This window comes from Dipodomys merriami, unplaced genomic scaffold (genome assembly GCF_024711535.1).
Source record: "Dipodomys merriami isolate MVZ:Mamm:240054 unplaced genomic scaffold, mDipMer1.0.p SCAF_3, whole genome shotgun sequence".
Taxonomy (NCBI): Eukaryota; Metazoa; Chordata; class Mammalia; order Rodentia; family Heteromyidae; genus Dipodomys; species Dipodomys merriami.
Window position 1 is genome coordinate 89,486,334 of NW_027204492.1, and position 17,317 is coordinate 89,503,650.

The window sequence follows — 17,317 nt, forward strand, 5'->3', positions numbered from 1 at the left end:
TGATGCATATATCATACTTTAGATAATATGCTTGTGTATATATGCATATGACCCTGTGTATGTTTACATATATGTTTATAAGTTTGAGGAAGCAAATAGCAAGGTGAAGTTACCTTCACCTTGTGATGAAGTGAATGATAAAGAAACTGAACTTCTGAGAATAAGTACTTTGTCCCAGTCCTGTTGCTAGTCAGTGAGGAAGAGTGAGTGAGTTTGGATCTTCTATTCTGCATACCCTGATTCGGTTGCAAGCCTCATATATTTCACACATTTAGACTTAAATTTTGTGTCACACATATCAGGAAAGATTCCCATGTCTCATCTGTATGTGCTACTTTAGATCACTATTAGATGTAACTTTAGACATACTGTTGTAGCTTGTACAATTGCTTAGAACCATCTCAGCTTCATATGGGACTGAGCTGGGACCTACCCTGATCTAGGCCGTATTTCCTCTTAGAGGCTGACCCTGCTCTTTTGGTTCTCTCTACCTTCCCACATTTCTACAGTTGGCCTATAGGTGTTTAACATACCTAGCTCAGCATTAGGAAAGGTGAGGATCAGAGAGGGTGTTAGGAGGAGGAAAATGAAGAAGGCAAAGGACAAAGTACTTCTTCTTATGGAGGTTTGAAGTTCAGTGAAGAGAAAAGGTAACTGCAGATAAAACAACCAAGGAACCACACAAGGTAGTTGAACCCTGTGGTGGGAGCTGGTGAGATATGGTGTGAGACAGGCAATGGATTGAATAGCTCTCAAGGTATCTACTGGCTTGGTGGAGAAATTAGTGGATAGTTACCTGAAGGATGGGTGGGGTCTGGGGAGAGATGAAGTTTGATCAGGGACTTGAAGGAAGCATGGAGTATAGGACAGAGGGTGTTGAGGCATTGGAAGGGAAAATGAACTCTATGTCTTGCATTGGGTGAGAGAAGAGCCATACAATGCATACTTTCCACAAGTGTCCCTTGAGTGCATGATTTCTATGTTTAGAGGTATCAATCACATCTTGTTTTGCTTTTGTTTTTTAGTATGGCCCAGCTGGAATCTATCAACCAGGCCAATTAGTGGAACGAACAATTCTTAATGTGTATGGTGATTTGAAAGAGCAGCGATCAGATGCTTACCTGTTTGATAAGTACCATGTGAGGACCCTTAGAACTTATTATGGTTTCTGAAATGACTTCCTTGGGAACTGAACAGTGGGGAGAGTTACATACTTTGTCCTTGTGAGACTGTGAATGAGATCAATAAATGGATAAATACATGTATTGTACTGCCATTTATCAATAATAAAGAAGTTTGAGCGCATATAGAAAATATACTCATTACATTGCTACTTGCAAGCACTCCAGTGCTAAAAAAATGCTTTAGAATATTAACTTTGCTCTTTGATTTGATTGGGAATGTAGTTACAAATGATGTCATTGAATGGGTTTTTTAAATCATTTTTCTTTTTCTTTGGGAAGGGGGTGCCCAGTTCTTTGGAAGGTCTTTGGTGCCAGTGCTATGTTCCTTTTTCTTAGCTAGGAAAACCAGATCAACACTTCTACAAAGACAGTGACCTGTCCATAGGAACCACCATCAATGTGTGGGGAAGGAAAGTGCTCCTCTGTGACTGTGATAACTATACGAAGTGTTACTATAGAACTAAATATGGAATTGGTAAGTGATATGTCTGACAAATAGAAAATATTCCAAACTTTTACTTTTGAGTTTCAGATGTTAACCTTGGAACTGTTACCATTTATTACCCATTTGCTAGCTTTGAGCCATTTGTGATCTTATGTATCCTCACAGTCCTCAGTGGGTAGGCTCATTATCCTCATTTTTGAAGTGAAGAAATGACAAGCACAGTCAACCAAGATTTGAACTTGTCTCTCTGGTGCCAGGTTTTTTTCCCCCCCTATTTTCCCCAATAGTTCTCTGCTTCAATATGATATTGTGTGTTTTGTTTGGGCACTTGAAGTGGAAATCTAAATATGTTTTTCTCTTTATTTAATTATTGGTCACCACACCAGATAAACTTTCTTGAGTTCTCTAGGGTATTCTCATCTGCCATTTTCCCCTACCTTTCCTGAGGAGGCTTAACAAGGGTCTCAGCATACAGAGATTCTTCATACAGAGTTATAGAAGAGTTTTAGACACTGTGGGGAGGTTGGGCGGTAAGGAGCTGGGACCTACAGCACATCACATGTCACATGGTATTGTGAGAGTCTAGAAAGAGGCAGTGGATGTGATATGAAACCTAAAAATTCCAAACCTTCATTTGGTAAACTCCCACAGTCATTCTATTGAGAATACCAGCCAACTCTGTCTCTGTTCCTAGGCCTTTTACCCACACACCAGGAACTTGGCTGCTGCTAGAAGTGGTTGGATGCTAAACATCCAGGCTGGATTGGGGTTAGTGTGGGAGTGCTTAGTCTGAGGAAGGTATTCTACAGGACTGGTTCCACCCTCCACTTCTCAAATCTGAGGAATGCTAAATTCTCTGATATGAAAGAGCCTATTTCCACAGAACATACATAAATCCTCTTACACTGTCTAAATTGCCTAAGCAGGCCTTGGACTCTTACAATCCTCTCACTTTATCCTTCTGAGAAGCTGAGGTTACAAGTATGTGCCAGTTCCTGGATAAATTATCTTTAGATTACTTTTGATACCTAATGCAATATAAATGGTTGTTAGTCTCTATTGTTGGGAAAAATAACAAGTAGAAATCTATACATGTTCAGTACAGATTCAGTCCTCATTATAATGTATCCTCCCCCTGTCCACTTCACTTCCTTTGAGTGTTTTCAATCTATGGCTTGTTGCATTTGAGGAGCCTGCATAAACTATTGATCTGGAGGATTGCATTGTATTCCCATCTGCACATAGGACTGACTATTCAATGAACACACTCAGTGAGGGGTAAGATGGAAGCCAGAGCAACTACAGCTTCTTAAAGACAAAATGCTTTGTCTCTAGAATGAGTGGAGGCCCACCTATGTGTCCTGGTTGTCCCCATTGTGTAGCATTCCTAGCCTCTTGGTTTCTTTGTATTGTGACAGAAGGCACACAAAGCATACAAAAGGTTTAGAATGAAAAAGACTTTCAGTTTCATTGTTTGGTTCATTAAGAGAATTTGTTCCACTGCATCTCTGTGCCAGATTAGTGAAAATGTATGGGCCCTATCAGACCAAATTGGTGCCCTCTTATTTCTAAAATTGGTTCCTTTTTAGTGGATACAGTTGAACATATTTGCTTTGGGGACTGTAGATAAGAGGCAGCCAGGAATGTGCAGGTGGCAGCTGTTCTAAAGAAGCTGCTAATGGCTTTTAGATCATTGAGAAGAAGGATTTGCCTTTTGATAAATGTAGACGTCAGTTTAGAATCAATAAATCTTCCATTCAGATTTCAAATTTGGTGATGGGTAACTTGCACCTGAAGATTACTTTCAAATAAGTGCTGTGGTGAAAGATGATTATAATTGGATGTGGATTCATATTAAAGGATGTAGTTAAGATTCTCAAGCTTCATATAATTTCTTACACATTGAGTCCAGCCTTTGGCAAGTGTTTATTAGCTTGACTTTAAGAACATAAAATTTGCTTTTGGGAAAATAAATGTATTGAAGGGACTTGGTCCATTGATCATGTCCTGGCAGTTTCTATAGAGAATTTTCTGAGGCAGTGTGAGTCCCCAGTGTGCATCAGATCTAGCTGTCCTAGGTAATTGTATCAGCTTCAAATGCCCGCTAGTCTATTTCAGTTGAGTTCTTGTCCTTAATTTCTTTCTACTTCTTTTGTTTACACTGTAGGCTTCCATATTATGAAAAAAAGAGTACTTTGTGCCTTTAAAGCTAATATAACAGCAATAAGAGAGAAAATTATGCAAATGAAAATTTACGATGCATTTCACAGTCAGGCTGACTTTTTACATCTCTACATAACATATGTTAAAATATCCCATTTAACAGACGCTATTAAATGTTTCTTGAGTGTCCTTAACGTAACTAATGACTAGAAATATATCTGTGATGGAGTAGCAGTGAGTGGATCAATATTTTCTGATAGTCTACAGAGATTGATTTTGCTGATTTTTCTTGTAAGGTTAAATTAATATACCTCATGCTAATTAGACACAGTTATTGCTGACATTAAAAAGATTTGAATCAGTGGTCTTTAGTTTTCTTTGTTAGTGGCTGTGACATGGTGAAAAATGTTTGTGAGGATGCGACAATTCAGTCATATACTGTTAACCATTGAAGTAGTGTTACAAAATAAATGAGGACCTCACATAACATTATCGTGATCTTGGTGGAGGTTTTAATTTTATTTATAATTGATCTGCTCCTAAAAATTTGTTAAGATGGATCAAATTTTATATATTACATTTATTATCTTTGAAGTCCAGACCAGAACAAAATGCTATCAGTAATTGTGGTTTTGTCAGTAAATTGTTGTTACATTTCCTCCCTTGGCAGTAATTGTGGCCAGGACACTGTGAAGCATACAGGAAGGAGCTGACAAATAGCAACAACACTGCTAGGGACTTCTGTAGCAGGAAGCCAGCAGGACAGCTTTTATGCAACACTCACCATTGGTACTTTAGAACCTTTACCTACCTGATGACACCCCATCTTATTTTGCAGGAGATAAAAATGGCAAAGAGAAGTTGGCCACATTACCAAGAAAGGTGAATAGAAACCTTTCTATTTAGTAGAAGCAGATGAATTGTTAGAATTGCAAGAGACATTTGATTCCCTGTATGAGACTCAATCTGTCAAATAGATAAGATTGTTTCATGAATTTAAAGATACTGAGGAGAGGGTTGTTCCATCGATGTTTTGCATATCACATCCAGAGCAATCCCTACCTTGGGCAGTGTAGCCATCTTGCTGGCTCCAGCTTGCCTGCTAGGCTGTATCTAGTCATTCCATTAGTTGAAATGGTGAAACAGACTGGTATGAAGGTTGAAAAAGGCTCAAGGCTCCAGCAGATATTTTTCTCATAAAAGGACAGAAATATGTAGGTAAACTCGATTTTCTCTACTTCTATTTCTTTAACTTCATATCGGTTCTTAGTGGCTGGGCCAAGCAAACTAGTAACAAGATCACTCATTCCCATGGCTTTTGAACATTTGCTAGATTAAAGCTGCACAAAAATCTTAAAGCACATTTAATTTTTTTCAGTCATTTCTGGCCAAGTGTGATGAGCAGCAGCAGGATATCCAAGATGTGGGTTTAATGATCATTTGAGGAAATTGGCCACTCCAGGTTGTAGCAACTGGGAAAGAATTGGTCTTACATTGTGGCTTTGATGGGCAAATTTTATTTCTTTTACCCCTCCCCTTCACCCTATTAAAGATGGCTGAGGATTAGAAGGTTTATAAGGACTTTATAGCTCTCACAGCGTGCAATACACTAATTAATTACTTGACCCCCCCAAGTAATGTTTCCTTGAAATCATTTTATGTAGGTGTTAAATATAAGGAGAGATAGATTTACCTAGAAGTAATGAAGCCTTACCCTTCAAGGTTTTTTTCTTTGCAAGCACTGGCTTAATTCTGAAGTAGTAACGCCACATTCTTTGTCTTGAAGCACTTTATCCACATTATATAATTTGGCTTCAGGCCTCCCAAATTCTGGATCCATCTCTGGGGTTAATAGAACACAAGAGATGAACTTTGAAGTACTTAAATACTTTTCTCAATAGGTACCCCTGAAATGATGAATAGAAAAATTACTGCAAGGAAACATTAGACTCCTCTTTACACACAGTCTTTGTGCAATTTGCTCACATCTAGTCAATCACAGATAAACATTCAGTCCATGCATGCTCACAAATCATTTGGAATTCGAGGAATCAGAACATCTGAAAGATATGTTAGGCTCTAGCAGATGCCAGTTACAGAAGACATTTGGGAAGATGCTTTTCACAAAAATAATGTGTACTTATCTAATGATTATTTTCGAATACCTGAAACATGTAGGATGCTAGAGTGATGAAAAATCAGCTTATTATTCAGGTGTGAGGTCACAGCCTTGTGTATGTATGTGAAATGTGATTTAAAGTTGGATCTTAAGTTAAGGTTTCCAAAAAGATGAATGTTGTATGCCAAAGTCAGAGGTGACCGAGTGGAACAATTCTCCACTTTTATACACTAGATGGCACTGTGGGTGCAGTGGAAAGTCCTAATTTTGTTCTTTTGTTATTTAAATCTATAGCAGAAATTATGTAGTTGAGAAAACAACATTATGTTATGGGACCTGTAATAGAGAGGAGTGTGGAATATTTTCTTAATTATTTTGTGATGCAGTATGTGTCCTCTTTTGGTAAGATTGCTCAGATCAGTAAGTACAGTTCTATGTGTATGTCTCCTAGTGGAGGAATCAACTTACTTACCAATTTTCTAATAATCACATAGAGCTACCCTGCTATTGCTGTGGCGCTGCCCTGAAACGAATGGCCTAGCCAGTAGTGTGTTTGATGCAATGGTGAGCAATGATAGACTTTACAGCAATTCTAATTCCAAGTTTTAAAATTTTCTCTTTATTACCAAGACATCTCTTTTATCACCACAAAAATAGCAATAGCGGAGGCTTACAAGACTTTTCTTTACTGGAAGACTGGCTACTCCCTTTCACTGAGCCAGTGCAAAATATTGAATGATCTGCTCTTTGTCAACACGTCTGCTGTGAACAGTTTCTGTTAGGTTGGAACAATATTCTTTTAGGGATTGTGCTTGGGGTAATTTCACATGAAGTCTTTTTAAGAAATCTTAGGAAACCCCTATTTATCACCTTTACAGGAAAGATATTAAAAAAAGATGAGAGGTTGATGCACATTTCTCTCTTATTGTGTTATATACTAAAGTTGGTACTCTTCCTTTAGAACGTTGACAGTGGAATTCCTATTGTTGACGACTGAAATAGTAATCAGTCTTGGAGAAGATGTGGAAAGTGGGTTACATGATTTGGTTTGGTTTTGTTTCAGGAAGGATCCTAGCATCTTTTCTTTTGCCATTTGTTGGGATATCTTGGTTCCCATTTGTTGGGGTAAATAGTGATTTGAATAGATCTGGTGAATATGTTACTTGTCCTAGAAAGTATGGTTGTTTCTCAGAGATTGCACAGTCTTGCAAATGAGTTTCTAGACTATTACAAATATGTTTCCAGGTCTCTCACCACCATCAATAATATTTGGTGCTCCCTTGGAGAGAATGGGCAAGTGGGTATTTTAAGGTCCTTTTTTTTGGTTCTGTTTTATTTTGCTCTGTGTTAAGTACAATTGCAGCCTTTATTTTCTGAGCAGTAGCAGAGTGACCTGGAACAGTGGCTGGTGAGAAGAAAGAAATTTTATTTTTTCTGTTTGTTTTGAACTAGATAGTCAAGTGTCATGTCTTTGTCCTAGAGTTGAATTGGAGGCAAGGGATAGTATGGGAAAGGGTGTGGGAGGGGGACCAGGCCAATGAGTAAGGTTAAAGGGGAAATGGTCAGAGGACAGTCCTATTTGGAAAACATTTTACTAGCAAATGGTAAATGAAGACAAGAGAGAGCTAAATTTATTACAGGTTAAAATAGAGGATAAAATAGAGCATAAGTTTTCAAGTTTGAATTTCATATCATTGGAAAAAGCCATAGAAGTAAATAACATTCAGAAATGGAGATGTGATAACCAAAGAGAAATATTTACTTATTTGAATTTTTTTTCTTTTGAAACAATGGTGATTATTAAATGATTTCTGTGGTTTCAGTAAACATGGTCAAAACTTACTCTCATATGATTTTGTCATGTTATTTGAAAAAGTTTAAAATAGTCTACAAAGATCTTCATGCTCATCTTGAAATCACAACAAGCCTTTCAAAACAGCTATAACAGGGCAAAAATAATATTGATGTTTTGCTTGCCTTTGTTTTTTTCTAGAGAACTTTCCCTCCATTCCATGTGAGCCTCTTGCTCCTCCTCCAAAAATAGAAAGGAAATTTCCACCTTACAATGGCTTTGGATCTGAAGAGGATTCTCTTCGTTCTTGCATAGGCCTCAGGCCCACACCTCACCAGAAGAACTTCAAGAAGTTCATGGAAGAAGACAGGTGATAAGGGAACCATAATTGTAATCCTGCAATCCCCCAATATGTTGTTTGGAGTTTATAACACTCCTCATATTAAAACAGATGTCACATAGCTCATCTGATTTCCAGTTCAGGGACACATTATTGTAGCTTTTTTTTTGTACTGATACTAGGGCTTGAACTCAGGGCCTCAAACTCTTGCTTAATCTTTTCTGCTTACAACTGGTACCCTACCACTTGAGGCATGTCTCTAGTTCTGGTTCTTTGCTGGTTAATTGTGGATAAGAGTCTGTTGGATTTGTCTGCCTGAACTGGCTGCAAACCTTGATCCTTACCTCATAGCCTCCTGAGTAGCTAGGATTACAGGTGTGTGCCACTTGCATCTAGCTTTGTAGCTTTTAAAATGAAGTTGCTTAGCATGAAGGTATTACTGGCTTCTTACTTGAGTACTTAATGTGTCATCTGTAATGATATTATCCTCTGTGTTGTCTTTCCATATCTATTTTGTAAATTTTTTGGGGGGGTCAGATAATTTTGGCTTGTTAGGCTGTATGATCTCTGTCATAACCACTCAGATGTGTGAGTTAGCATGAAGGTAATGAGAGAATATGCATGTTTGACTGTGTTCCATTACAACTTTTTATGGACATTGGTATTTGAATTTCATTTACTTTTTGCATGTCACAGAATATTATTATTCTTTCAATTTTTTTTCAACAATTTAAAAATATACAAACTACTCTTCTCTCCAAAGCCACATAAACACAGGTGGCTGGCTAGATCTGGCTATAGACTGTAGTTTAGCAACTCCTGATTTAGCTATTTCAGTGCTTTATAAAAGTGTTTTTCACAATGTTATTTTGGTTGTTTTGACTTGAGAGTTTTGGTTAAGTTCCATAACAATAGATTGTTCATGTGACTGAATGATGAATTTTTCCAAAGTATTCCAATACACATGATGCAAAGTCTGTAGGTACTGCTGAGTGCTAATTTTTGCTTCTGCAGAGAGAGCAGGCTTCATAGGAAGAAGTCAGGGAAACAATTGATAGAGCAGTGTTGTAGATGCTTGAATAGGATGTGATATACAATTTGCAGTCCCATGTGAAGGAGAAAATGGGTGAGGAGATCCTGGGGAGAAAAATGATGAAAAGTATGTGTAGTAAGACTAAGAGAAGAAGGAAAATTCAGCATTGTGAATTCAATCATGTTGACTATGTCACATTTTCGTCATTGAACATTTAAAGAAAAGATAGCAATAGCTGTACTCTCTTTAAAAAAGAGATAGCAATAGTTGTACTCTATTTGTAAAAAATAGTTCAATTCTCTTGTTGACAATTATACTGTGCATTTACTATGCTATGATGTCCTTTGTCTTTCAAGAAATAATCTTTTATTTTCCTAATGGCTTGAAAGTTTTATTTAAGTCTTAAATTCAGTGCTACTCAAACTGTGGTTCTCATACTTGTTACAAATACTAATTTGGGGGTCTTTCCCAGACCAACTGGGGGGTAAGTCCCACTAGAGCTCTTGTGTTTTCACAAGGCCTCCAGGAGATTCTGAGGTACCAGAGTTTGAAAATCACTAATTTTGATATGCAAGAGAAACACCAACTTATTCTCTTAATGATAGTGTTAATAATGAGCTTCCATGATAGGACTTTTGATGGATGACTTTTACTAACTGCTGTTTTTAGGGGCAGCCACTCAGAGGAGTTGGGAAGGAAGAATGTCCCTATTGTAAAAGGAGAGGGAAGTTTTCTTATAAGTAAACAAGATGAAATATTATCCAGGGTGTTGCTTCTGGAACCCAGGAGGAAACAGTTCTTTGTGGGCAGTTGACTTAGTCTCTCTTTCTCTACACTGTTTAAACTTGCCCACAGAACCTTGACTGCAGACAGTGTTCTATATGTGTGTCATGCTATCCCAGCTGGAGGATGGTAGTTATAGGCACAAATGTGTCTAATTTCATTTCTTTCTGTCCACCGCTTGTTTTGTGCCAGGAATACACGTCAAGCTCCTCCCACACAGTGACCTTGTTTCCATAGTAACTGGCACATTCGGCTGGAGACTCATGCAGGAGTTTAAATGACCTAAGGTTTCAAAACTGTGAGAACCTAAGGAAGATGATCTCACAGAGCATACAAAGGATAGTTTCTTTATAAAAATAAAGAAACTGAATCAGGACACGAAATTGTACATGATATATTGATTTTGTATAATGCTATGAAACAAATGTACTGAGTCCTATTGTTCTGAGGTTAATGCTGCTACTTTGAGTCACTAGAAGAAATCATTTCAAATTAAGGCATATGAGAGGTTTTGATAAAGAACTCTTTACTGTCTGGACAAACATAACTGTGATGGCCTGGTGGGGAGATTATCAAGTATGTCCTGGAGAAACAGAGTATCTTTCTTGCTGAATATCTTTTTAGAGCACGGAGTTGAATGAGTTACTTTGTTCTGTGTGTCTACAATGTCATGCTGAATATCTCTCTAATAATAATATTGCTACCAATAAGTGTGATTATTGTGTATTAATTACTTCTTAACACTTGATCTTGTTCAATCATTAAAACAGCCTGGGAAAATATCATCCATTCTTATTGTGTGTGTGTGTATGTGTGTGTGTGTGTGTGTGTGTGTGTGTGTGTGTGTGTGTGTGTGTGTGTGTGTGTGTGTGTGTGTGTGTGTTAAACTCGGAGCCTCACCCTTTTGCTTGGCTTTTTCACTTAAGCCATACCTTTACTTCGGGCTTTTTGTTGGAAATTGGAGTTAAGAGTCCCACAGAATTTTCTGAGTAGGCTGTCTTTGAATCTTGACCCTCAGATCTCAGCCTCTTGAGTATCTAAGGATTATAGGCAGGAACTACCAGTACCTGGCCCATCCATTTTTGATTTGAAGAAACAGAGGTGCTGAGAGGCTCTTCAGCTTGTCAAACTTTACACAGTTGATTTTTAGTTGAATTAGGTTTTAAACCCAGAGAAATCTGACTTGTGGAGTTCCTTTCTTGTCATAGAGTTTGTATTTATCACAGGGCTTTGGTATCACTCATTTATATAATTTGTAGGTTCCCTAACCCAAGAACTATTTGAAGTTAGGGATTGCCATCAGCCTTATTGTTTTTCTAAGAGTTAGAACAATGTTGGCACATTGTCTAGTAAGAAAAGGAATGGATGGGTGATGTGAAGCTTGTAAATACTTTAAATATTTGCTGATTCAGTTCTTATTTTTGGATTGACGAAACAGATGACTTCCTACTAGGATGACTATTTCCAATACTTGTGCTATTCATGACCAATATATCATCCACAAAGTCACGGTTTAATCCTAATCTCTCACTTATCTCATATCTTTGTCCATCTGTTATCCGCACCTGCCATTTTTCTCCCTTTAAAATATTTTTCATTATTAAAAACAAGCTTTCACATGTCTTCTAATCACAACACTCTATAGCTTTTTTGTTATAAAGAATTTAGTAGATGTGTAGCTCTGGGTCAGCCATTGATTTGCTTAGTCAACAAATATTTCCTGAGTACCTGTTGTGTGCCAAGCACTTACCTGGGCACTTCTCATACAACTTTGATATTTGTATTACATTAGTGGAAAAAATAGATACAGAGCCCTGTTATATTCATAGAACTTCCTTCCACCTGGGAGAGCTATGCAAAAAGTTAAAGATAATATAAAAGCATATGAGGTAGTATACAGATGGTATGAAGTACCATTAAAATAGTACAATAGTATTAAGGTGTTATGAAAAGGATGATGGGAGTATGGTACAGATATTTACCACTATCTAGTAGTTTTTTTGATAGCATGTTGTGAAGGATCTTTTTGAGAGAAAGTATGTTCCAGGCAGAAGAAATAATTGAGCATGATATTCTAAGCAAGAAGCATGCTTAGGATAAAGAAGAATCATCCATAAGGCTGATAGGGCCTTTTGCTTCAATAAAGTGGATGAATGGAGAGCAGAGTATACCTTATGGAGATGAAGTGGAAAGAAATAATGGGATGGGTCACAGGGGGCCTTGTAGATCATAATAAGGATTGTTGAGTTCCCTAAGGAGGTATCACTGGGAGACTGGAGCAGAAAAGCAACTTCATTGGGTTGGGATATATTAAAAAAAATCCCTTCAGTGCCATATTGAGTGCAGACTGTGGGAGGATAATGGCGAAATTAGAGCTAGTGAAGTGGCTGCTATAGCATATCAAAAGAAAAAATTATAATGGCTGGAATCTAGGTGAGTTCAGTGGAAGGGATTAAATTAAACAGTGGATTCTGAAAGTGTTGTAGGGATTTTTTTGTGCCCACACTAGAGCCTGAACTCAGGACTTTGTGCTCTATCACTTCAGTCATGCTTCCAATTTTCTGGCTTTTTACCTGAGCTATGTCCACGCTTTGATTCTCCTATCTCAGCCTCCAGAAGATGATAGTTGTGAACCACTGGCCCTTAATGAAATATTTTCAAGGTTTTCTGACAGATAAGATATGAAAGAAATTAGGAGTTAAGGATGTTTCTCAAGCTTTGAATCTAAGCTACTGCAGGGGAGAACATGCCAGCACTGAGATGGACAAGACTGTAGATAAAGTAGGTTTTGGAGCAAGAGCAGAAGCTTAGATTTTGAACAAGTTAAGTTTGAGATAGCTATTAAATACAAAGTGGAAACAGGTGTGTTTATAAGCAAGCGGTTCAAGATAGAAGTCTGAGCTACAGGCACAAACTTGGAAATCAACATGTAGATAGTATTTCAATTCATAAAGTCAAATTATAAGAAAGCCTTGAAAGTAGAGCGCATGCATAAACCTTGGGATATTTCAAATCAACAGATTGGGCAGGGACTGGGAATAGTGGTACCTATATATAATCCCAGCCTCTTTGAAGGAAAAGATCAGGAAGCTCACAATTCAGGGGAAACACAAGGAAAAAGTTAGAGAGACAACTCAATAAATAAACTGGTATGGTGGTGGTACTTCTGTAATCTCAGCTATGGGGAAGGTATAGGTAGTAGGAACTTGGTCTGAAGTTGACCCTAGGCAAAAATGTGAGACCTTATCTGAAAAATAAGGCCTCAAAAGGCTGGAATCATGGTTTAAGTGATACAATGACTACCTATCAAGATTGCAAGAGCCTGAGTTCAAACACCAGTACTGCCAAAAATAACAGAGACTGAAGAAAGCTAGGAGGAAGAAGCATAAAAGACTATAAGGGGACATAAGAGGAGGCAGGGCAGGGACAAATTGAGCAAAATGCATGATCCTGGGAGCCCAGTGAAACAAGAGTATCATGTAAAGAGTGGGCAATTGTTGTTGATCTGTTATGTTAGATGTAGACATGTAGTATTGGAATTGGCATTGTGGTCCCTATAAGAGCAGTTTAGGAAGGATAAATCCTGTTGGGTTTAAGAGAAAGTGGAGGGATGGGGATGCAACTCGATAGCATGCAGAAGGTTCTGGGTTCTATCACCATCATGAGAGAAAAGAAAGTGGGAGAGTTTGGGGCTATATATAGCAAATGTAAGACATGGCTTCTTGATCTAGAAATTTATTTGGGGACAGTAGGAATCAACATCTTTTTAAGACATCCAGCCAAGAGTACAAGTCTATGTGGCATTAAATGGGGTGTGATATTATGGTTGGTGCAGGAGGTATGGGTAGGTTTTAGCTTGGAAGGTGGAGATTATGATAAAAGTATGTTCAGAGAAGTTTGAGAGTGAGCCTATTAATCAAGGAAATACTTGAAGACACTTGGAGTGTTTCTTCCAGTGTGCTCTGGGGGACCTCCTCAGCAGAATTTCCTGGTGTACTTATTCATAATGCAGCTTTCCAGAAATACAAGCTAACTATTGAGATCATATCTCTGGGGGTGAGACTCTGGTTTCTGCATATTTAACAAGTTTCCCTGGTGACTTTTATATACAATAAGCTTTGTGAACTGTTAGTCTAAAGATTTTATTGAGTAGGTTGTGTTTCCTATTGATGAGATCTCCAGAACACTAGAACGAGGTTAAAAAAAACACCATGGCATGTTGAAATTTAAGTTCTAAGAAGTTTAATTTCCAGTAGTATTAATTCATCCTGAGATTGGAACTTATTCAGTTGTTCCAATAATACTTCCGCTATGTGTTTTATCACATGAAGAAACTGCTGGATCCATTAGTTATCAGTTCATTTATGAACCAGAGATGATGTTTGACAAAGTAAATCTGGCCCCTGTACTGTGTGAAGCCTATCTCTGCAGCCTGGGGGCTAGGCAACAAGAAAAAAAAAACAGAGCTGTGGCATTCTATTTTGCCCAGGCTACCCTAGAGCTAGTTTTACAGATTCCTGGGTTGCATCTCACTGGAGACTTCAAGCTGAGAATCTTGGTACCATGCATTCTCAGCCCAGTTTCATGGACAATCCAAGAAAAGGGTAGAGAAAAGTACCGTTTGCCTGTCTAAACAAAAATAAAGTACTTTTTTGTGTGTGTGCCAGTTGAGCCACACCTCCACTTCTGGCTTTTTGCTACTTCATTGGAGTTCCATAGATTTGTCTGCCCAGGCTTGGCTTTGAACCATCATCCTCAGAGTTTGGTCTCCTGAATAGCTAGGATTGCAGGTATGAGCCACCAAATACTTCGGTTTTCATCACTATGAGCACAAAGAATGAGTTTAAGCAAATCTGCCAGTGAGGACCATTCTGTTTAGAGTTGTGATAGAGATGTGGTAAAAAAAAAAAAAAAAAACACAGTTGATTTTTATTGTGTAATGGTTTTGATTCTGAAAGAGTTCCCTGAGGGCTATTTGTTTTAAGGGCTACCTTTCACCAGTTGATACCTGTAGACATGCTTCTGCTGAGAGAACATGAATTACTTTCTTCAGTGACAAAAACAATCACCTTTGGGAACTGGTTTCTTCGTTACTTTGTTTTATTTGGTTTTTAGACAGTGTCTTGATATATAGCTCAAGCTGGCCTTGAACTTCTAATGATTCTGTCTCTACCTTCCAAATTAAGTGCTGTGATTATGGGTGTTCACCACCACTCTAGCCTTAGGGAATTTTTTTTTGAATTTTTCTTTTTATTATTATCTTTAAGTAGTTGTACAAAGGAGTTACCATTTAACAACTAATGAACACAATATATCTTGATCAATGTCACCCTGAGGGAATTTTTATTCCTATGGCTTGATCTCATCTTCAACCTATATTCAGGCACAGAATTCCAAGCATGACTTCCAATCTTTGTCTTGATAAACATTTCTACAAATGTTTCTGCAAACATTTATTGAATATAAAACTTGTAAAATATTATATTAGTGACTCTTAATAAGATACAACACACTCATTAATGGTGATTTACAATACAGGTAATAAAATATGTATTTAAAAGTCTATAATACTTAGTTCAGCATTTGGAAGAGAAAAGTTACTTTTTCTACCAAAAGAAATTGCTGGGAAGATGGAAGAGGAACTCAGGGAGGTGGAAGATGGGCTTCAAGGTAGGGGGCATGAGATAGTAGGTGTCAAACATGGGGTTACCCCAGGCCTGAGCAGAGCATGCCACCCTGGACTGATTCAGGCCACAGAACTAGATGTTCTTCTATCTGACACAGTGATTAAAATTGTTGGCTAGCCTTGTGTGTAGAAAATAATTGATTCATATGAGTGGCATGTTTATGATATGTGTATTGAGTCCATTCCTGATGTGATTTCTAGGCTACAAAAGAATAAGAGATACCTATTATTCTGAGATACTCCTTCTGTATCTAGAATTAAAACCTCCAGATGATATTTGGACTTGTTCACTTCAGAAAGGTTAAGTTCCTATGATATACATTTAATAGGTTCCTGATTTTTTAAAATAATATAAACATGACATGTGGGAGATTAATTGTATAATACTTTATTCCTTGTTTCTCTTCTACAGCTATGGCCAAATAAGCAACATACTCCGGTATTTTGCAAAATTGATCACACACAAATGTGTAGATATGGACAGGATGTTTGTTATTTCCTTCTTTCTCAGTGATGACACAATTTCAGTGTTTGAACCTATAGAGAGGAACTCAGGTAAGATTCAATTCTCCCAGAGTATTTTCCTCAGAACATTTAACTGCTTCATTATTTTGAAATAAATTAAGGAATATTCTTTGATCGTATAGCCTAGATGATACACAATAGTTTTGGTGTTTCATTCCAAGACAATAGATTTCTTTTTTCTTGTGGATTTAAAAATATATATATATATATATATATATATATACACTAGTATATATATATATATATATATACACATATATCTATACACACATACATATATATATGTTTGCTCATATGTGTGTTTACTGTAAAGATACTGTACAGAGGGGTTACAGTTACATGAGTAAGGTAATGAGTACATTTCCTATCAAGCACTGTTACCCTCCTTTGTTTTTCCCCTACCTTCCCTTCACTCTCCACCTTCCTTACTCCTCTCTCCCCTCCCGAAGTTGTAAAGTTCATTTTCAACATAGTGTCTTATACATCTCATTGTTACAATGGGTCAACCTGTATCCTTATTTAAGCATTTTGTTATTTACCATCCCCTCCCCAGATTAGAAAAATGTATAAACAAGATCAGGGCACTGGAATCAAATACAGTGAAAACAGGGCTTATACCACGGGAGAAGAACATACAAAAGAAACAAAAAAAATCACATAGTGCATTATAAATACATTAAAAACAGCAACAAGAAAGATAGAACCTTCGTGTCCCCATCTTGGGGACACTTAGCATCATCTTATATGATCATATGTACATAGCTTTTGACCTTTTCTGCTTGTCCTAGAAATATACTAGTTGTTGCAAATAAGGGAAATCATGGGACTTATGTTTCTTTGGGACTGGCTTACTTCACTTAATATATTTTTTCCCCGTCTTTCCATTTCTTAACAAATGGGGCAGTGTCATTCTTTTTGATGGAGGCATAGAATTTCATTGTGTGTGTGCACGCATATATATATATATATATTTCAAGAAAATGTGATATATATACATATATATATATATATATATATATATATATATCACATTTTCTTGATCCATTCATCTACTGAGGGGCATCTGGGTTGGTTCCATATCTTAGCTATGGTAAACAATGCTGCAATAAAAGCCACCTAATCTTTGATAAGGGAGCTAAAAAAATAGAACAGAAGAAAGACAGCCTCTTCAGTAAATGGTGCTGGCAAAATTGGTTAAACACCTGTAGAAAACTAAAGCTAGATCCTTATATATCACCCTGCACCAG

General features: G+C 37.4%; 1 protein-coding gene across 3 annotated transcripts in view; it reads left to right on the plus strand.

Annotated features, from left to right (window-relative positions):
- Window positions 1-17,317, plus strand: part of Efhc2 (EF-hand domain containing 2) — a 198,535-nt gene that overhangs the window by 114,157 nt on the left and 67,061 nt on the right. For all 3 annotated transcript variants that reach the window (XM_070039203.1, XM_070039204.1, XM_070039202.1), the window contains 4 exons: window positions 1,026-1,139; window positions 1,521-1,659; window positions 7,905-8,073; window positions 15,958-16,100. In XM_070039203.1, the coding sequence (XP_069895304.1) occupies window positions 1,026-1,139; window positions 1,521-1,659; window positions 7,905-8,073; window positions 15,958-16,100 (565 nt within the window). The remainder of the gene's footprint in view (window positions 1-1,025; window positions 1,140-1,520; window positions 1,660-7,904; window positions 8,074-15,957; window positions 16,101-17,317) is intronic.